The sequence below is a fragment of the Orbicella faveolata genome, unplaced genomic scaffold (genome assembly GCF_042242905.1).
Source record: "Orbicella faveolata isolate gen_17 unplaced genomic scaffold, um_ofav_v1 contig_3, whole genome shotgun sequence".
In the NCBI taxonomy this organism is placed as follows: domain Eukaryota; kingdom Metazoa; phylum Cnidaria; class Anthozoa; order Scleractinia; family Merulinidae; genus Orbicella; species Orbicella faveolata.
Window position 1 is genome coordinate 12,817,210 of NW_028301558.1, and position 21,965 is coordinate 12,839,174.

The window sequence follows — 21,965 nt, forward strand, 5'->3', positions numbered from 1 at the left end:
ATATCCAAAACAGAAAATAATTCTTTTTACTTTATTCTCATAGCCTTGTGTAATGGCACATATTTTGGTTGTGGATCTTGGGCACAATACGCAAAGAAAAACCACTGTATAGAAGTCTTAGCATTTCGATTGGCTTAAATGTGTATGTAATATCATGTAGCTTCATGAATATGGGTTCGGTTTTTGGCTGAAGGGAAGTTCAATGGCATGGGACTCTGTAAGGACAGCTGGGTTTTCTATTCTCACTAGCCAAGACTGAGAATGAGGAACCTCATCTTCTCTTGTACTGGCTAAGAGAACACCGTAAATTTCTGTCGGCAACTAATTGTGACATTTGTTAATAATCAAAATTGAGGTAGGTGTTGTCAGCCAAAAACCTTAATGAAACTAAACCCCGCCTTACCGTCACCTCGTTATTACGGCCAGTAATTTTTTGTCCCGGCAAAACGCCGTATATTTTCTTATAAGAAAACCCCCTTAATCCGGCCATCCCCACAATACGGCTAACGGCCACATTCTGAAATCCCAACCTGTATAATCCTCTATAATTTTATCCCGTTAATACGGTCACTCGAACCAGCTATGTTCATCTTTCCACTCATTAAAGTTTCAACTTTTTTAAAAATTATACCTGCATTTTGAATGCTTATTAAAAAACAGTTGTTTAGAAATGCAATTGTGATGTCTGTCAAGACGTCACTTAAAGTAGACCAGCGAAATTTTCATGGCCCGTTGGTGACCGTATTAACGGAGTTCCACTGTATATTGCTAAAAATGAACAATAAAGTAACAAAGTAATGTTGCCCGTGGAACACAGTCGGGAGAGGTTAACCTCGCTATGTCACGTATGGCTACAATACGCTTTTTTGTGATAACTACAGAAATTCTTGCGCGCTCATTGGCTAATTTCCATCGCGCCAATAAGCGGACAGACACATGAATTTATCATTTATGCGATGCGTCAACGAGCGAGAGCGGACAATTTGACAATTTGCTATCGTAAAAAATTGCCTCTTGGATCCACAGCTACTTTGACAATGTTATGAAGAAATTCATGATCAATAACAGGACAGGCGCATGAAAAACTGACGTCAATTTGTTAAATTGACCGCGTGCAAGAGAGGAAGAGAGTTAATCATTCATACAGCCCTTACCCCTAAGGTATATTCCTCACAAGGTGTTTTTGGATCAATCCAGTCTTCAGATATCAAGGTTCTAGTAATAGCCGTTATTATATGGTTGTGTCTCACAAGACTGGGATCTACGAAATTCACGAATTTGATTGGCTGAAATCGATATTGACCGCGGTCTAGATTTTCCCATCTAGACCGGCATCTAGACCGGTTACATTTTGCGGTGAAAAAGTTGCAAACTAAAATAAGAAACTATCGACTCTTTTCTTCTAAAAATATTAGTAGAAGTGCCAAAAAGCCTTATGACGAAAAAAAATTAAACAGGACGAGCAAACTTTGGCAGAGAGTTCAGCTCATCGCCGTTCGCAAGCAAAATGCCAGCAAGTACAAACCAGTTGCATAAAACGAATTAAATTTTTCTAGTTGCCAAATAATAAATTAAGGGAGAATCTTGACCTCGGTCGTGTGTACAGACCTCACTGCGTTCGGTCTGTACTCACGACGACCTAGCTGGGTCAAGATACTCCCATACAGACCGACGAAGCTCGGTTAATAAGAGCTAAATCCTGTGACACACATTTTATTCACGTGCACAGCCTAAGCGGCTTTGCACGCATCTTCATCCCCCACGAAACCATTCACGCCACGCGCGTGGCGACATTGTCAGTGGTAGGACTGGATACAGTACCTAAAAATATATTTAGATGGATTACCTTGAGAATAAGGCCTGTATGGAGGATCAATTTTCTTGGCCTTCGCGGCCTCTTGCTGAATGTAAACTCACGTTTGAAAATCATGCATTGCGCGCGAACACGACTGAGATAGCTGATCTATGGCACTCTCACCCTCTGGCCTGTTCCAGTCATTTGGTCATTATTGAAAGGCTGCATGAAAACAAAAGGAGGGAAAGGTGTTTGATGAGACGGAGGGGACAAAAGAACACTTCGTATCGTTTCCTGGAAACAAACCTCGTTCAATTTTCACTCGCCGTTCCTCACTCGCTTAGTAACTGAATGCTTGGAACAGACTACTCATTCGTTCGTTCACTCGAAAGCCCATTCACTGGTCAAAAAATCAAACTTTGCTTCAGTCAATTTAACTCTAATATTCAACACTTATCACGAACCGATTCTGACTTATTTCATTAAGTCGTAAATAACTTCATCGAGTGCAATAACCATGACATCAGTGGCTATCCTATAAACATACAATAAGCTCAATATTTATAGTTCTCTCTTATGAAGACAACGATAATCGTATTGTACGAAACATAATATAGATAGGACCCTGCGTGCGCTCTGATTGGTCAAATACCCATGTTTTAATTTGTCAGAGTATAAAACATAGAAAACGCGTGTTTTATTGTTTTTCGCAAGATTACCTCTATATCATAAAGCAAATAAAAAAGTCTAAGCCGTTTATTACGCTGTGATAAAACACTCCGGACATTTGAAAAACACTCGGGAAATGCAGAAAACACGAGCCGCAGGCGAGTGTTTTCTACATTTCCCGAGTGTTCTCAAATCCCCGTCGTCTTTTATCACAGTGTATTACACGGATTAGACTTCAAAGTCGCGTAATTCCTAGAGTTCAGCGAGTTGCCAGTTGTACACTAACAACCAAGCTAACCAGTTGTCACGTCCGTCTGGTCACCAGTTATTGCTAACCAGTCACTGCTAACCAGTTATTTGCTAAGGTTTTTATCTACCGTTTGCAACAATGTAGGTCAGTTACGGAGGAAGTCAAGAAGTAAGTTTTAAGCTGCGTGGTTTGCGAGTTTACACTTGTAAGGCCGCGCGCCAACGTAATTCCTTTTTTTAAAATTTTAGATCGAATTTAATTGTTAATTAAATACGGTTCTTCCTTCGTGTCGGCGTCTTTGTTCGTTTTGTTCAACGGCACGGAGACAACGTGGTCTACGGAGACAACACCTTTTGTCAGCAAAACGTTTGTGAAGAAGGTGATTGCCCCGGTTTACAAGCAAAATTTCACATGCAGGGTAACCCTATAACCCGGGACAACTTAATGCACGATTACACTCAAAGGGTCTGGAAACAAGTAGAAAGTTTACCCGGGTAGGCAGGTTAACCCTACCTGGAGTGTTTCCAAGGGAAAAAGTTAACCCGCCTGCCAGGGTAATCCTAGCACGCAGATAGGGTAACCCGCCTACCTGGGTAACCCTAGCTGCCTTGTTAACACGACGACGAGAAAAAGAGGAAATGTGTGAGTGCTATGGTAAGCTGCTTGCTATGGCAACCCGCTTGCTAGGGTAACCCCTCTCTCCTTGTAAACAGGCCATTACTCAAGCTCCTCGCCGCATCACTAGGGCTATTCCCTAGCGGCATCAGCACAAAAGACCCAGCTACAGCTATCTTATGAACAATGCAATAAGCTCAACATTTATAGTTCTCTATCTATTATTATGAGGACAACCATAAATCCTATTATAGGAATCAATAATTGAATGCCACTCAACGTTCACATTTCCGAGTACAAAACAACCGTCTCATTATAGTTTCCGATCAGAAAATTTGGCCACAGGTCCCCGCTCATCGCTCATCATCATTTGCATGAACCACTAGTGTACCAATTTATCAACGTGTACTTTCAATTGTTTCTTGATCTTAAAGTGCCCATAATGTCAAAACTTTTTTTTCGCTCATCTAATTCTACATTTCACCTAATGAGCTTCTGCGAAAAAAATTTTCGATTTGGATAAAACGCAATCTTTTTCCGAATCTTTACAAAGTTCAAAATTCTATTTTCTTGTGGTCGACCCCTGCCGCTGATCACAAGAATTACGTGCTCAAAATGGCCACGAGACTGATGCCTGTGACGTAGGTTCAGGAACCTACGATGAAGACCAATGTTGTTTTCTTGATCATTAACGTTGTTACAAAGAGCGGCAACGCACCTTTCAGACATTTTCAACTAAATATAGACAACTCTGAAGCAAAATTTCCACTTGTTTTCAAGTCAGATAAGTCATGACCCAAATCACGTGTTCCTGAACCTACGTCACGACTCACTTCAAAACGAGGAAGACTGTTGCGAATGGTGGACCAAAATGGCGGCAAATTTGAACGTCTTTAAAAAATTATAAAAAAAATTGCATTTTATCCAAATCGAAAAATTTTTTCGCAGAAGTTCATTAGGTGAGATGTAGAATTAGATGAGCGAAGAAAAATTTTAGACATTATGGGCACTTTAAACATCCAATTTTTTCATTTTGCCATTTTCATCAAATTATTTATCTCCTCTGTTGCTATGGTGACTGCTTCATGAACCGGAAGTTGTATCGTGACGGAAAGGGGAAACGGTGTTGCGGAATCCATTCGGGAGAATTCTCCAACAGGCAGCTGATGTTTTCACTCTATTGTTAAATGCAATAAACAGCATCACAACACACATGCTCACTTCAAGCGCCCGCAAGGTGGTCTGTACAGCGTACCACGGCCAAGCACTTGGAACATCTGAGTGCAAACTGAAGTTAAAAACGGCAGAGTAGACCTGGGTTCCAATAAAGAACAAATTAAGCACCGCTGTTAAGAAAACGAAAAATCGAAGCCTTTGAAGCCCGGTATCTCCATATATGCTCGCTACTGAGTTGGAAGATAGTTGAAATCCTATTCGGAAGAAGCCAATTGTCAGAATCACGCCAAAGAAGACAAAATACAGGTGACATATTATCATCAAGACCAAGAGTTTCTGGATGAGTAGGAGAAGGATGTCTGTTCCCACGACAATGATTGCGTTGAGGACCATCACTCCTAGCACTGTGGATAATTTCTGGAATCGCGGAGGCGCCACATTCATCATGTTGGTAGCGTCTATAAACACCAGAAGCAGAAGACCGAGGGCCGTGAGGACACATGGGAATCCCAGCGACCACGTGATATACGCGCTGAGGGGCTCCAGCGTTCCTAGCGAGCTGTAAGGATCGACCAACAATATTATCGCCCGAGAAAAGTCAAAAAATAGTAATGAGAGATATAGCGCAAGTTTTAGCCCCTTAATACTGTGACCCGAGAGAACGTCATCGGCAAGTCCAACTCCAGACGTCACTGCAATGAATATATAAACCACAGCAAACAGGTAGATGTGTAGGTCCCAGGCTTTTCCCCATATATGAATCGCAGTTGACCACTCCGGCCTGGGCTCTGGGTTTGTGTCCGGTATTCGCGCAGGCTCGGCTGACATTCTAGTACTTATGCCCCGCCGAATTCTGGTAATATTATGACGCAAAGATTGTTGATTTTGCCGATTTATTGACAGAAATCCAGAATTTTCGCTGTGATCTGTCCTTATATTTAGGCGCGCCCCAGTATGTTTCGGCGACAGATGAATACGGTCCTGTGATTTGTTCTCCCTCTGCAGTATGGGGCGTGGTTCAGCCGTAGATGGACGCTTTTTTGAGATGATCAGTAGAAGTAATACAGTCTTTGCTTTCTCTTTCAACATAACATCGAATCTTGACTAAAGTCAAGATTCATTTATGAACGCCCATGAGGATTAGTTCACGTCCAGCTACCTGGCAAGTTCACTGTGGAACAAAATTGAATTTATTAACTAGATTGTTCATGTTGTCTTTTCAGGGCTGTAGCCAGAAAAGAATTATGACTGAGGTAATGTCTATGAAAACATGATAGCTGAGGCAATGTCCAAAACAGAAAAAAATTTCTGAGGCAAGTACCTCGGCTTGCCCGTTACTGGTTACAGCCTTGCTTTATTTACACTCGCATTAGCTAAAGCCGTAATCAACAGGACGACAGAGAACGAATGCTATCGCTAATTGGTGTTGTACCGGACTGTAGGACGACTGAAACGAACAGTAATGAGTTTTAATTGGAAAACGTTTACTAAATGAAAGAAAGAGATTTTCATTAAATATTTCCTGGAAGGTGCTTCTAAGTTACAACGTTACAGTTGCATTATAATTGTTAATAGAATTCGGATCAAAAAATGAGTAGCGGCCAGCCATCAGGACGATAGCGATGCTTGTAACTGAAAGACAGTGGACTGGAATGCGCTTCTCTGGGACATGAGACAAATCAGGATAACTCTTTAACTTCAGAGACCTGTATTTATAAACGAAAGTGGAAATGGTTGTCGACGAAGCCCTAACATTTTACCAGGATGGTGTATTAGGATCAAAAGAAAATTGTTAAGGAAGCGTAGCTTTGCCAAGGGGTTTATACACGCAAATACGTACAACACAATAGACAAAATGCACAGTGGCCGTCTACTCATCAAGGCAGTAGAGTATTTCAAGAGAATTCGCCGGAACGGTTTGGTTGTACAAAATTAAAAAAACTGGTACTTACCGGTCAATACCGAGACTACCAAAACCCAGACTTCCTTGAAAAAGATCTTTTTGGTGAATCTATTGGGAAGAGCAATAAAAATTTCAATTCAGCACAAACCTTTTTCCCTGCCCACGCTTCTTATAACAATAAGCTTGCATATATTCTGCTGTAACAGTTCTATGGGTGTAAGTTTACGCAAATACAGTTGCTTTTCCTGTAGACAGAGTCAAAGTACTCTTTTACCTCTGCTGATTTTATTGGCTGGCTGGTTTTTTTGTGATTAGGCTTAGAAGAATAAAACAAATTGAAACATAAATTGAGGGATGTACAAATCATTTCTTTGTTTCATGTTTCCGCTTAGAGCCAATTTTAACTTTAAAAAGTTTCAGATTTTTCATCTTTTTCTGGAACTCGGGTTCACAGAAACCATTCTAAGATTTTGATTCCAAGTAAAGCTGTGATAGAACAATTTAAAACAAAATTTACACAATTACTCGAAGTACTCATCATAGAGCAGTTTTCACTTGAGTGTCGAATAGTAATTGGTTTATCATTAGTACACTATACGATTGGCTTAAAAAAATCGGATCACTTTTTCATCCAATCAGAAGTATGTATTAAAAACCAAAACGAATGGTGTCTCCCTCGAAGACGTTTTGTTGAGATTTGAGTCGGCTACAGGTGTTTACTAAGAGTGTTGATTCGTTCAGCTGTTGTGATTTTCCATCCCCAAAGTTTGTGATTGTTGGCTACAGTGACTTCGTTTGTCTTGGTCTTACGATTGTCAATGGCCAATTACCTCTGTCAGACGCGCCTGCAGGGAATCATGGTAGTTGTATTCATCAAAATAAACATCCAGTCCAAGAGTGATGAATACAACTACCATGATTTCCTGTAGGCGCATCTCATAGAGTGAACTGGCCATTGAAAACCACTCAACATTAAAATCAGTCAATCTGAGGAATCACCTTAAAGTTACTTACATCACGGAATAATAATTTCATTGCAACAAAAGCTATTTTTTGTGCTATTTGTTTTCAATCTTGAATTCCTTGCACAAGATGCAGACAGGATTTCCGCGCATCACGTGACTTGAGAATTTGCCAATAAAAATTTCACTCCTTGACTTATTTTAAGTAAGGGTTGTTTTCCGCACATTGGCTGATCCGGCTTATTGCAACAAACCAGGAAAATTTGAAGCCGAGCACTGCACTTACTTCGACGTATATCTAAGCGACAAACAAACCCTCGAGAAATAATACAGTAGTAATGAAAGGTCTGATCATCCAAAAGAAATTCTACCCTAAGACTGAAACAAAAGCAACTGGCTGAGACTAAATTCATTTGGAGTTTATATTTACGGAGTAGGCACAGGCATCCGAAAAACGTGGGTGCAACTGCGATTACTACTGAACCGACTGTACCGGCCAGCTATTTAATTTTTTTTCAGATCAAAACTGTCAAAAGGCCATTGTCTTGTTGCTAAGGACGAGTACAGGGGCTTAAAAATCTTGTCAGAACGAAATTTCGATTCTTCCCGTTTCTGTCTGGTTTTGTTTCTTCGTTTTCAACGTTTCTACTTTGAACATACATGTCGAAATATAAATAGCATGCTACGGCTTTTAAGAAATATCCAAATTCGTACAAGAAATCGTTTTCTTTTCTGAGGCTGGAAATATAAGGCCTTTGTTGTGTTCGGTCTGCACATGACAAAAAAAAAAATGTTTTAAAAAAAGTCAGTTTTAGGGCAAATGATATCCTAGTAATGAATGTTAAACGTAACCTAAAATAAAATAAAATAAAATAAAATAAAATAAAATAAAATAAAATAAAATCGAACTGAAATGAAATAATAATAATAAAAAAACTAGCATGGTAAAATGAAATTTAAACGAAGCTAATCACTTGTAAAATAAAGGAAACAAAATGTAAAATGAATTTATGTTCCAGTGAAACTAAACATCATGAAAATAAAATTATCACATTACTTGGTTTCATACTAGAAGCCAACAGCATAACATCTCAATCTTTCTTTGCTCAGAAAAAAAATAAATGTATTTTAAGTTGAATAAGGCGTCATTTTTTTTTTTTTTTATAGTTTCCACACGTCACTGTACTGTTCATTTTTGTCAATGTAGGTAAAAGTTTGCTCTCACCAAACTGGCACGGGGAATTTCGACTTAGCAGTATGAGCTTTTCACCCATAAAACAGTGCCTTCACTGCCTCACTGACGATGTGTTTCTTACGTACGTATTTACGACGTACGTTTTTCTGTTTATTGGTTTATACTCCCAAAATAGCAGCAAATATATCATCAATATTAGAGCGAACTTCAAACTTCAACGAGTTAGCCGTTCGGCAAATAACCAACCTACCTGATGGTTTTAATGGCTTCCAAACCAATATTTCCGCTACCTTGGTTCAAGGTTCTTGCTTCTTGGCTAAATTCGTTTCTAGACCACGTCCTTTTTAGCTTAATTTATGTATCGTATAATCAAAACACGAATATTTATAAGCGCTACTTTCAATACCAGATGTTTCCAATAAGTTCACGTTTAAAATCGAGCTTTTTGTCAATAACACAAACTGGTAGACATTTTGTTGATCATTTTATCACCGAAATAATCAGGTTCCAATCGGAAATAATCACAAAGCGCCCGCATTAAGCAAAATGAACGACAAAAGAAGTCGATCTTCTTACGTCAAGACTAGAAAAACAATGTTAATGTGAAAAGCTCACATAGAGCTTAAAAGACGTACTGTTTGAATGGTGTGTGTTTGCTAGATTTTACTTGAATGACAGAGTAGTCAATTGTAACAGGTGTGTTTTTTCATTCTCCCTCTCAAAACATCTAGCTTCATCTGCCAGTTTACTTTCGTGTTTTCTTTCTTGCAAACCTTTCAAATGTCGAAAGTTTACTTTGGAAATGTCTTCTTGTAACACGAATAAATGAATTTAATCGAATTAAAAGAAAAATTCGAAGTGCAAGCTTACGTGCGCTAGTGAGCCTCAACTTACAGATGAAAATGAAGAAGAACAAGAAGATCTGTTAGATCTTATAACCGCGCTTTTAAAATTTAACTGTTTTCTTAGTACTACAGTCGCAACGCAGTGCATATTCCAAAGCAATCTTTGATGATTCATTGATTACTGTAGACATCACAGCACTTGATCAACGCAAACTCTATTATCGCACCATCAGTCGTAGCCGTTGTGACATCTCCGATGACGTAATAGTCTTAATCTGGAACTTTCTTCGGGATATGTATGGGCATGAAGATACGAACACTATTACAAACCGCTTTCTTTCTTTAAAGTCACGATTAAATTTAACTGTTTTTTTCCCTTGAGTTAAGGGTTAGCAAAGAAGTCACACGAGTCACATAATTCAAGAATTGCGTTATCTACGGCTATCTTTAGTACGGTGGTTATTTCCCTATCAATGACGTAATCTTTGCACGTTCTGACACGTTCTTTGCTTGGCTTGCAAATATTTAATTTTTCTTCCGATCTATGAACTCGCTGTGATGAAACAGTCAAAGGATTTACTTCATTTGCCTAAAACCGCAAGAAATACTGGCAAAATTACAAATAAATTAATGACCGTCGCTTCTGCCGAAATAAACTTGCAAAGTAAACACGATCTTTTTTGTCACGTAGCGAAAGTGAAAGCTGCAACGTCAGCGCATTCCATGGCTGACGTAATACCTTTTTCACTGTATTTATTATTCCCTTTAAATCCAACGCTTTGATAAAAAAAAGAAAATATATTTTACCCACAAAAAAGAAAACAATATCCGTAAAATTGTCCGTGTATTTATGTTTTAACAACTTCTGGCGGAAAAACATCACACGTTCCGTGACTCAAAGTTTGGCCGAGCGGAGGTCTGCGTCTGGTCACCGACAAAAAAAAAAAAAATAAACCACGGGTAAACCTAGAGCCGCGCTCGGCCCATGGCCGCGCGGTTAATTACGTATTTCCTTTTATGTAACGACAACAGTTGACAAGTTTATTCTTGTGTTCGTACCGAGACCTCCAACAACAAAACCATTCGTTACTTAATTCGAAATTTATCCAGTCTCGAGGTCGACACTATACTTTGCATGTTAATATTTTTATCGAAGGCATTGAAAGGCGAAACTAATGCGGCAAAAAATGCAACGGTGTTCCGGTTTGTTTCAGAAAGAGATGAAGCGTTAACTAAGGCTTTAAAATTTACGTACTACAATCTAGTCTTTTGTTGCCTTGGATTTTGTTTCTTATCAGTTTAATTAGAATTGAGGAAGTAAATTTTACTTGCATGCACACATACGGTCGACTGAACAAAAACCCCCTTTGTTTACTTTACGCTGAGTTCTTTGTGTCTGCTGCACGATATTTTGTGTGCGTTAATAAAAGCGCAATTTGTCTTTATTACAATCGGAACCTTTCTTCCCCGGGCTTACTTCACGGAATTCAAACTTCTGGGGCCCGTTTCTCGAAAGCCTTGAAAACTTTTTGGGCTCGTAAAGCCATAGCAAAATCTCGAACCTTACGATTACAGAGCTGTTTTATTCACATATTCTTTATATGAAGAGGAGTTCCCTTCATACAAGAAGTTTCAGGCGTATACACTTCTCTTCTCCGTTTTTAGATACAGATGGACTAAAAATGGCTTAACGGGCCCGAAAAGTTTCCAGGGCTTTCGAGAAACGGACCCCTGGCCCAGAAAAACAAACAAACAAACAAACAAAGAAACGAACGAACAAGAGAAGATTGTGTTATTGGAGACCTATCTGACTTTGGATATATTTATATTTTTTTTATTATTTGAAACACGCACTTCAACATTTTCGCAGAGTGCTCGCCAAATGGCATTCATCAATCTTGAGTTGCAATTATATTACCAGCCCAAAATCCCATACTAGCGCGCACGATTGTTTGTAAATTTTGCGAAATGTCCAAATTAATCCTTAATTTGGATAGTGTCCAAATTAAAAAGTAATTTGGACAGTTCCGTGAGCAACATAACTACCTGTAGTATAGGAAATCGATCCGTTTGAGAAACAATTAGGGATTAATTAACGCAAGATTAGATCACACTTTTCAGGTCCCCTCCACACTACGCCAGAAGAATTTGTAAACGGAGGTTTCACTCTGAAAATGCTTCAAACTTAATGTTTTCCGTTCACACTACCACCGGAGGAATTAAAAACGTAACAATCGCCAGATATTTTGGATTTGTGTTTGAAAAAATGTCGGTCAGGGAAATCACATGATTGTCGTTAGGTCATCATTTTCAAAAAGCTCCATTATCAAAATGTTTTTTTGTCCACACGAAAAGGAAAAGCAGGCTACCAGATATTTTGGATTTGTGTTTGAAAAAATCTCGGTCAGGGAAATCACGTGATTGTCGTTGGGTCATCGTTTTCAAAACGCTTCGTTATCAAAATGTTTTCTTTCCACGCAAAAAAGAAAAGCAGGCTACATCATTTAGAAATAATTGAATTCAGAACATTTCTATGACGGACAAATTGGACTCGGCTAATGGCCTCTTCTGATTTTGACTGTCCTCGGAATTTTTTATCCAATTATTTCCAAATTGGACAGCATGTACTCCTGTTGCATATTACTAATGACTAAATAATGCGCGATAATTAAGGTTTGTTGTTCAAATTAAAGGTTTAGAGCACCTCGCATGTCAGTGTTTCTCGTATTTACCTTTAGATACAAATTTAAACCCACCAGAACAATCTTATTAGGACCATATTTGACCTCATTAGGAAAAAAAGGGATCTTCCGCTACTAAAAACGAGTAGACTCCCCCAAAAACGGACCACTGACAAAAAACGATATTTTTTCAACCGTTGCCCAATTATTTTAATGCTCGTTTAAGGCTATAATTTCACCTGGGAAGGATTCATTTACATATTCTGTGGTAGTAATAAACTCAATAAAATACAACAGTCTCTTGTATCCATGCTTGCGTTGCGGACCTATGGTGCTTTTTGAAACTGTCGGGTTGGGTGGAGAGGTTACTAAGCAAGATGGTGGACGGAGTTCGACGTTGAAGATGTTTTTATGCCGATTGGATTTCTTTCACTAAAAGAAACTGCATTATTGAAAGCAACTCGTCTCAACTAGAAATGAACTCATTGAGATCTTTAGGTTGTGCTTTGAAGTACCCACGATCGAGTACAATTTTGAAATTCGTCAAAAACTCACTCTAGGCCACGTCACCATGGATAATTTTTCGATTTTCTGATCACTCCAGTGGATTGTTCTAATGGCCAAAAAACTGTTTGGCTTCCAGCAGTTGGCAGGAGCCATCAAGACTCTCGGTCTCATCTTGTTTATGTACATTTTCTCGATCAGTCTGACATTTTACAACAGATGGTTGTTACAGGTTTGTGGCAAATTGGTTATTAATTGTTATCACTAAGCTTATCACAAATTAAACGTGGCCTCGAAATGTCCAAACCGATTTTTAAAAAGACATTTTCGATGATGGAAATCTACATATGATGGTCTAGTTTCGTTACAATCTCTATTTTTGCACACTAAAACGATAAAAAGAGCAATATGTATAATTTTTAGCAACCTACGTAAGCTTAAATTTGCGTCTTTTAGTTAGGTAGTAGGATTAGTTTTAATTTTATGATGTAAAGCAAACTTGATCATTCCATGGTAAGTCGCGTTACAAATTTTATTATTATTATTATTATTATTATATTATTATTATTATATTATTATTATTATTATCACTATTACTATTACTATTATTAAGATATGATTGATCACTGCAGTCATACACACAATTTAAGCAGTTGTGAAATTTAAGCCTGAAAAAAATTCAGGCCTGAACGGGATTCAAACCCATGATCTCTGCGATAGTGGTGCAGTGCTCTACCGACTGAGCTATCAAGCCAACTGGGAGCTGGTCACATTGTGAGTTCGTAATGTACCCACAGATGGTGAAGAACACAAGTGATTATATGAAAGACCATATATTTCAACTGCAGAGAAAGATATGAAGATATGCTTGATCAATAATTTCACAACTGCTTAAGTTGTGTGTATAACTGCAATGACCAATCATATCTTCATATCTTTCTCTGCAGTTCAAATATGTGGTCTCTCATATAATCACTTGCATTACTATTATTGTTATTACATTATATTGATTTTAAAATACCGGTAATCATTCATACATGTAGCATGAGAATTAACACATGTTCATTCATGGGATTGATTTTGGTTGTATTCTAGAGATTTCATTTCCCATTGAGTGTCTCAGTGGTACACTATGCACTGGTATTTGTCATTGCTGCAGTTCTGCGACTGCTATGGGAGCTTAAGACTGAGAAGAAAAGAATAATTTTGCCTTGGTCTGTGTACATGAAAAGAGTCTTACCCACAGGTACGTGAATGAAACTGAATGATTTGTAAAAAATTTGGTACAGTGAAACCTGGTTAATACCAATACCAAAGTGACACATAAAAGTGTCTCTCGAGAGCTTTTATCTGAGGGTACAATAAGCAGATGAAATCCTCTTTCCTGCCAGCAGATGGAGTTGTCACTGCTCAGTGAACCTAAATTATTTAAATCCTCCATTCTTTGTAGACCAGTCAGCCTCCTGCCAATTGCGCTTGTTATAAATGTTTAGTACATTTTATTTTTCATGTACAATATACAAGGCTGCACAATCTTTTACCTTTAATAATAACCATGTAGGAATAAACTTGCTTTATCTTTACCTCTTTTGAGTTATTGAGTGTAAATGACCGCTTCCTCTCAAAAAAAAAAAGTTTGGCCAATAAATTCTGCATGTGCTTTTTACTGCATATTGATAAAAACGGAAATATAAAATTTATACCTACAGGCATACTTGCATGTATTCATGTGTGCATTTTTAAACTTCCCACACATTCAGAATTTGCACATTAATTTTTATGCTGGCTAGGATTGTATTGTAGAGAAATGTTATTTAGTAAGTTGTTTTGATTTCATGTATTTTTATGCAGCCATGGCTTGTGCTCTAGATATTGGATGTTCCAATTGGAGTTTAATGCTCATCACAGTTTCACTGTAGGTGCCAAATAGTAATAAATTTTAAGAAGTGCCTTTGAACGTTAGGATACTGATGCTATATAAATTTTTTATTATTATTTATTGTTGTTATTATTGTTATTATTATTATTATTATTATTAATTAATAATACCAAAGTACTTGTACACAGAAAGATTTACAGTTCATATGTAAGAAGGATTGAAATTGAAATAAATTCCCCAGGGAGAACATTTCTCTATATTAGATGCAGAAATCTCTGTCACTAATAAAAGGTTCCCACCAAATTATATTTATTAGCAAATCGGGGACAACAACTTGTTAGTTTTCCAATTAACAAATAAAGATGCCTTGACTGTGGTCTGATCTGATCTGCTCTGAACTAGTTAGAACATGAAAGATACGTATAATGTAGGGGAAAACACGAGGCGAAGTTGAGTGTTTCTCCCTACTTCTTGAATGCACTATCACTTCCTAAGTGTTTTGCCACAGAACAGGACACAGTCGAGTCCTTGTTATTTGTTTAATGATAAAGGGTCCATTAATTTTCCCTTACGTTTGGCTAATATTTTCAAGCCAAACTTTATTTTCCTATATTTTAAGAGAACCTGTCATGATGTATTTTTTTAAATTAAACTTTCCTACCCTGTTTCTTACTACTTAAAGGTTTATAGATGTAAAATCCCTTCCATATGTTGTGTTTTCCACTTTTTGCAGAAGCTTTAAAAGTAATAACATGCACACCACCCACCCCTTCCAGTCTCTAACCCTACCACTCCCCCACCAGGATCCCATATCAACCCGACAACATTAACCATGATAGTAGATTCTAACACCCAATCTCTGACTTTGTAATCCACCTTCATCTCCACTACACCATGCAAACAACAGAATTCCACAAATTTTTATTCTCATGTACACACTTTTCCAATCACAGTTAAAAAGGATTTAAAGGAATTTAAAAATCAGGTAACTGAAGCTGATGGTGTTTTGTTGCAGGTACACTATGACAAAATCCACAAGCATTATTTTCATTCTGATGTTTGCTTTAATTTTTAAATTGGAACAATGGGTACGTGGAGCAACTATTGTGACAAAATAGCTTGTAAGGCTACACTATTACACTCACAATACGTACACTGTAGGCATGCATCAAAATCCTTGCACAGTCACAGTGTGAGGAAAGTTATTTGTAATATCACTTTGCGAGAGTAGTTTCTTTCCATTGTCAATGTTATAAAACTTTCGATTTGTGCTTTAGCTCTGCCCAGAGCCACTCTTACACTTCTTTAGTACTCTTCAAAGTTCTTGCTGAAGTATGAGTCAGTTAAATAAATAACAAAATAATTATTACTGCAATGGCTAGGCAGTTTCCAAGTCCCTTTTTGCATCTGGTTTCAGACAAGAGTTTGCACAAAGTGGTTTTTAAAAAACTTCCTTCACCCAGACAATCATGCTACACTGTCATACTGAGGGGGGTGGGGGTGGGAATCCTATGTGAAATGGTTGGGGATGCTTGTCACCTCACTTGAGAGTGTAAATCATGGGTTTTGGTCTCACTTAGATGTTCAGTATGAAACGTCTACAATCATGGACAAAAGCAGTTGAGACACTCCCTGAAAAAGACCTGCTTCACTGAATGCACAAGTTTTTCAATCTCCAATTTTCATGTTTCGACTCCTTCTCCCCTATTCAATGTTCTAACCACGTGACAGTGTCCACAGAGCATATTTCAACATTGAAAAGGGGGAGAGGGGGGGGGGGGGGTTGGCTATCGACAAAAAAGATGTTCTTTTGAAATTACGGAAGGATGCCGATAGGAAGTGTTTATTTTGCTCAAATATGTCACCACTTTTGTCCATGATTGTAGGTTTAGCCTTGAAGATATCTTTTAGGGTTGTACTCAAATAAATTATCTAAAAATTCTCACATGACCATTTTTAAGTGGTATATTTTAGGGTTCAAATAAAGCTTGAACCACACCCAGATTGGTCAGACCCCTGGAAGGATTTAATTTAAATTTTCTGACATGCATCCCCTGACCTTTTTACATAGGTGTCCCCCTGGGGTGATACCCTGCATTCAAACAATTTACTATTAATTAAGAATTCAATCTGCACTGCTTGGAACCTTTGATCTCTTTAGAAGGTTCAGCTCACTTTTTTACCTGATCTGTTTATCTTGGACAGAACTTTTCACTGATGGCCATCATTCTGTTAATCGCCAGTGGTTTGTTTTTGTTCACTTTTGAGGCGACTGAATTCAATGCTCAAGGCTTTGTCTTGGTAAGTCTGATCCATACAATTTGTAAGTATGATAAATTTATTGCTGTGTTAAAATAAAATTCAGTCAATAGTTACATTCACCTTTACCTGTAATTTTTATCCTGATAAAATAGTTATCAAAACCTTAAGATATCCTAATTTGAACTGTAAAGATCTTCACAACTTCTGCTAACTACGAGTATCTTTGCCAAGATTTTGGGTTAGAATCCTTGTCATTTTATACCAAGGATCTCTTGTTTAAGATCTTTATAAGATCCTTGAGTGTTCATTGAAAGATCTCTAATATCTTTTAGGATCTTTGGTAAGGTCTTTGAAAATCAATAGATCATTACATAGCTTAGTTTTCTACATATCACGTAAGCATTAATATTATTAAGTAAGAAAACTATTTACTGATTACGCTTCTCTTTGTCATTGGTAATGGCTTGGTTTGTTTGTTATTGTTCCCTGGTTTCTTGTTAGCAATCACAATGTAAAAGAAAATGGCTCTGACTTGTGAACTCTCTGTTCTTTATTGTCAACAATGATGCAAAAAGTTCCTGTTGGTATGATTTAGTCTGACTTATACAATTATGTTATTTGTGTTGCTATTACAGGCTTTGACTGCTTCAGCACTGAGTGGTTTGCGATGGACACTGGCTCAGATTTTAACTCAAAAAGCAGAATTAGGTAATACTACACTGTATATAGTATCAGTCTCAGGTACATAATGTAAAATATATCAAATATATAGAAACTCCCTCCTCCTGCAGTCATAAGCCCAGCCCATGGAATGGAAAGTATGAACTCAACATATATCATTTGGAACCTCTAGATTGGCTGGGGAAGGGGGACCTTCCATGGAAGGGTTATGAATACTTTCTGGAATGTAGTTATAATTATCATTACAAGAGAAAATGGCAAAATGATGAAATGGCATGTAAACAATGTGGGATATGGCACACAATAGTTACTGAGAGCTAACCCCCTTCAAGTCAGTGATAGGCTATAACTTGTGTGCTATTTCGTAAGGCTGACCTGAGTTATATTTAGGCTAACTGGACTCAAATTTCATCATTTCATGTTTTAAAAACATCCATATATTTCTGTCTATTTCACAGGTCTTCACAATCCCCTTGACACGTTGTATCATCTCCAGCCATTTATGACGTTAACACTTATGCCCCTGGCTTTTTATATTGAAGGTAAAAAGTCAATGAAAGTTGTTATAAAAAGGCCAAAGAGTAGTAAGTTGAAAAAGAGGTGGTCCATAGAAAAAAAAACATGGAAAATGTTACAGATGGAGATGGTCTGAAATCCTGGACAGACTACATGTAGTTTGGTTGCTGCAGAGGCTGACCAAGGAGTTTGGAAGTGATGACACTCAGCCAGTAAGAAGAGACAGAATGATTATTGCACTTTGTTGTTTATTGCAGGACAGCGTTTAGCCTTGTCTCCTCAACTGTTCAGTGCACATGATAGTTCTACTCTCTGGGTTACCATTGCCATGGTAATGTTTGGCTGCTTCCTGGCTTTCATGATCAGTGTTGCCGAATTTCTACTGCTGTCTCACACGTCAAGTTTAACACTCACTATTTCAGGGATATTTAAGGTGAGGTGAGATCCATGGGTGGGGTAAGGTAAAGCCTGTGTTTGAACCTATAGCCTGCGTGGCAGGTGTCGAAGGGGAGGGAAAGGGGAAAAAATTAGTGCACAAAGCGCACGAGCATTCCCTCCTCCTCCCCTCCCAAAACTCCTGCGCTCCTTTTGACCTTTTCCCTCCCCTTCTACAGCCTGCCACACAGGCTAGAGCCTAGTAACCCTTAAGATGGACTTATTACTGACATGGTTTCTGTAGTGTGAAGGGATCGAGTAGTGGATTGTTTGCATTAATTTGTACATGCCTGTTGGGAGAGAGACAAAGTCAGAGTAAAGTGTCTTGCCCAAGACCACAACTTACAGCAAATGATGCTGACCAGGGCTCACACCCAGACTGCTTGATGCAGAGTGCACAGTAGCTAACCACTTTGTCACCAAGGATAGGGTGTTGAGTTACAAAAGGTCAATATCAGTTGATGTGTTTTTTTTTAGAATTGGTACCTCTTAGGGTGGATAAAATTCAAGCCACACCCACAAAACAGGATCTTGGTACCTCTTAGGGTTTTTCAAAATTTCCAACTTGTAAGCTCATCTTTTTTCTATAGGACTTCCTCCATGTTTAGAACAGATTGCAAAATCAGCTGCCTACTCAAACAAATAAAGCTGCGTACTTGAAAACTTTGTGACCACCTTGTATTGGCCTAATGCTTGGTCAGTAACACATATTTCCAAGAGCGTAGCCAGAAGAAATCTTTTATAGAAGAAGTCTTTTATATTTTGAAGAAAGAAGTCTTTTATATTTTGTTTAATTTTTAGGAAATCTGCACCTTGTCTCTTGCCACTGAATTTGCTGGTGATAAAATGACTACTGTGAACTTCTTTGGGCTTGTACTCTGTCTCATTGGAATAAGTGTCCATGTGGTGATCAAGGCAACAAAAGGTAGGTGCCACTCTATGTACACATAAATGCACCACCGCTGCAAAATCCCACCTACATGAACAAGGCCCTGATTATAGGCCCTGTTGTCTGCTGAGAAAGAAGTACACGTATTCCCACCAGTTGTAAGACCCCAGGTAGGTCCTCCTCTCTCCAATGAAGTTAACAAAAAAAAATAGTGTTTGACATGTGAAAAGCAACTAAAAGACCACATGATTCAGGAATTTCTTAAGAAATTCTTTGTCAAAGTTTGTGCATGAAATGTGATCACAACCCCTCCCCCTTCCCTACCCTCTCCACTGTGTATGTCCCCCAGTTGTAAGCTATCCCAGGTACCCTTCCCCCCCTCCCACTACCCCAGTTATAGCCTAGTATCCCAAAACCCTGCGCATTTGTATGACCCACATGGCAAGAAGGTCAAACCTGATTGCTGCAGCTGGAATATATTATTTGGGTGTTCAGTCAGACTAAAGAACAGATTTTCCTTCTCAGATCCAGACAATTCAATTCAAAGTATTGAAGAGCTGTCAAATGGCGACATTGAATTAAAAGGACTGCTTTCAGATAACTCAGCATTGCCCGAGGATGAGGAGGATGAAGAGTTTGAACTAACTGTTCATGGCCAGAGTTCTTAATTTTTTTTTTCTGGCTCCGTTTTGAAACTGTAGCCAGCACCTTGTGAATACAGGCCAGGGGAACATGCCACGATCATTGTTTTCTTCAAATTCAAATGGACAAAAATTCAAAAAATGAAATTTATATATTTATTATTTATTTCTATACAAATTTTTAGGGAGATATGTTTAAATTTTAATTGGCATGTCACAGAATGACATTATACCTATTGTACAATAAAATATGAAAGAAATTCATGTCCAGACAAATTTTGGCCAATATTACAAAGTAAAGCAATATGGAATTAATTATGTTTCATGTTTGAAAATGCAGAAATTTTAGTGCTCTGTTTTGCTCAAAATGGTATAATTTAACATTCAAGACATTTTCAAAAAGATAACATAACAGTGAGAAGATGTTTCTTGGTACTTGTATAGATGTATTTTATTGAGTTTGGGTGAATTTGTCAAAAGCTGTTAAAAATTGTATTTTTGCTTGGACTTATGCTGCACCATAACCCTCAGCCTACAGAACAGGTGGATTAAAGGGCAGAGTAAAAAGCGTGACACTCCATGCTCCCTGTCATGTGACACCTTGATAATCATGTTTTGTTCTCTGCCCCCTACTCAGCCTGTTCTGCAACCTATATGACCATCATCAATTGTCATCATGTGGGTCTACACATAAGGCCACAGGCTACAGGACCTTGTTTTAGTGATAACCAATGAGAAAAAGAGAAGAGAATAAAGTAAAGAATATCTTGCAGTCATAGTTATCTTGGCATGATCAATAATAAATTATAGATCACAAAATTCCATTTGTATTGGTTTACCTACTCAGGATGGTACAGCTGAACATTATGCGAGTTTTGGCAATCCAGTAGCTTGCTACGTATCCTAGCTTGTCTTCTACACAGCTATTGAGGGGCTCTGTCATGCAAATATCTACTGAAATATCCCCTCATTAGGGTAGAGTGTGCTGCATGACAAGACAGACTGGCTAGGATATCAGCAGAGTGCTGACAAACTCACAATCTGACTGGCTATAAAATATAATGGAAACAGGGTTGTCATAATGTTTTCAAATAGATGGCTTTGTTTTTGGAGTAGGCAGGTGACTTTGTGCCACGTCCCCCCTCCTGAGGGAATCCCATATAAAAAGGACGGGGATGTTCGTCATACCCTTTAGGGGATAAAAAAGCGGTTTTGGTACCTCTTAGGGTTTTCAGCCTCAAAAGGTCCACAGCAGGAGCTTTTGCGGTACCTTTTAGGGTATTGAGTTGAAAAAATATGACGAGATATTTGAAAATCAACTGATTTTTCAAGCCATGCCCACAAAACAGGATCTTAGTACCTCTTAGAGTTCTTTTCAAAATTTCTGAAAAGCACCCCTGTTGTGTTTATATGGGAGTCCCCTGCCCCCAGGATTTTGCCATCCTTTTGTAGAAAATCAGAGGAATAGCCCAACAAATTAGCTGGCTAAGGTCATGAAGTATATGGTGGCTTTTGTCAACAGCCATCTAATGGTAGAAAGCCTTGCCTTTGATGCATGCATGAACAGGCATTATAAAGGTAAATAACTCAGTTATGAGATATTCCATGAGTCATGTGCTACCGATATCTACCGACTCTTTATCAAGAATCTTGACTCCTTCCCAGTCGATCTTGTGGTGACTGGGAAAGAGTCAAGATTCTTGATAAAGAGTCGGTAGATATCAAAAGGAAAATCAAGGAGGCCATCCATATCAGACGTCAACGCCCAACACTGAACAGAGACGGGGGCTATGTTCTTCCCTCCATTTTTGACCATCTGTTGTCACGTGATTAAACAATTTGCATTCATGCGAGAACGTGAGCTCACTTTAATCACTGATGAAGACTGCGATACAGTCAAAAGCTTCGTTTACAGAATTTTTCAGACCTTGTGACAAGAATAATTGTTCGTTTAATTTACACCTTATTCTCCAAGATAAATACCTCTTACTAAATAAGTATACTGTATATTTTCCATAGCACAAGTCATATTACGGTGTGCACACATAGAAATGCTAATAATAATCA

The 21,965-nt window shown here is 38.2% G+C and overlaps 2 protein-coding genes and 1 non-coding gene across 3 annotated transcripts; 1 reads left to right on the forward strand and 2 right to left on the reverse strand.

Annotated features, from left to right (window-relative positions):
• Positions 1–2,213: 2,213 nt before the first annotated feature.
• On the reverse strand, positions 2,214–9,318 carry LOC110060184 (uncharacterized). Its single transcript, XM_020766937.2, has 3 exons — positions 8,816–9,318; positions 6,458–6,516; positions 2,214–5,676 (listed from the first exon to the last, which is right to left on the reverse strand). Exon 3 carries the CDS (start codon positions 5,592–5,594, stop codon positions 4,413–4,415), a length of 1,182 nt encoding a protein of 393 aa, XP_020622596.2. The 5' UTR covers positions 5,595–5,676; positions 6,458–6,516; positions 8,816–9,318; the 3' UTR covers positions 2,214–4,412.
• Positions 9,319–12,458: 3,140 nt separating this feature from the next.
• On the forward strand, positions 12,459–20,717 carry LOC110060203 (solute carrier family 35 member H1-like). The gene is made up of 10 exons (XM_020766960.2): positions 12,459–12,827; positions 13,691–13,841; positions 14,447–14,510; positions 15,490–15,562; positions 16,680–16,775; positions 17,372–17,444; positions 17,876–17,959; positions 18,191–18,366; positions 19,170–19,293; positions 19,783–20,717. Exons 1-10 carry the CDS (start codon positions 12,708–12,710, stop codon positions 19,923–19,925), a joined length of 1,104 nt encoding a protein of 367 aa, XP_020622619.2. The 5' UTR covers positions 12,459–12,707; the 3' UTR covers positions 19,926–20,717.
• Positions 13,277–13,349, reverse strand: Trnas-acu (transfer RNA serine (anticodon ACU)). Its single transcript has one exon. It is a non-coding gene; the product is annotated as a tRNA-Ser (tRNA).
• Positions 20,718–21,965: the final 1,248 nt, after the last annotated feature.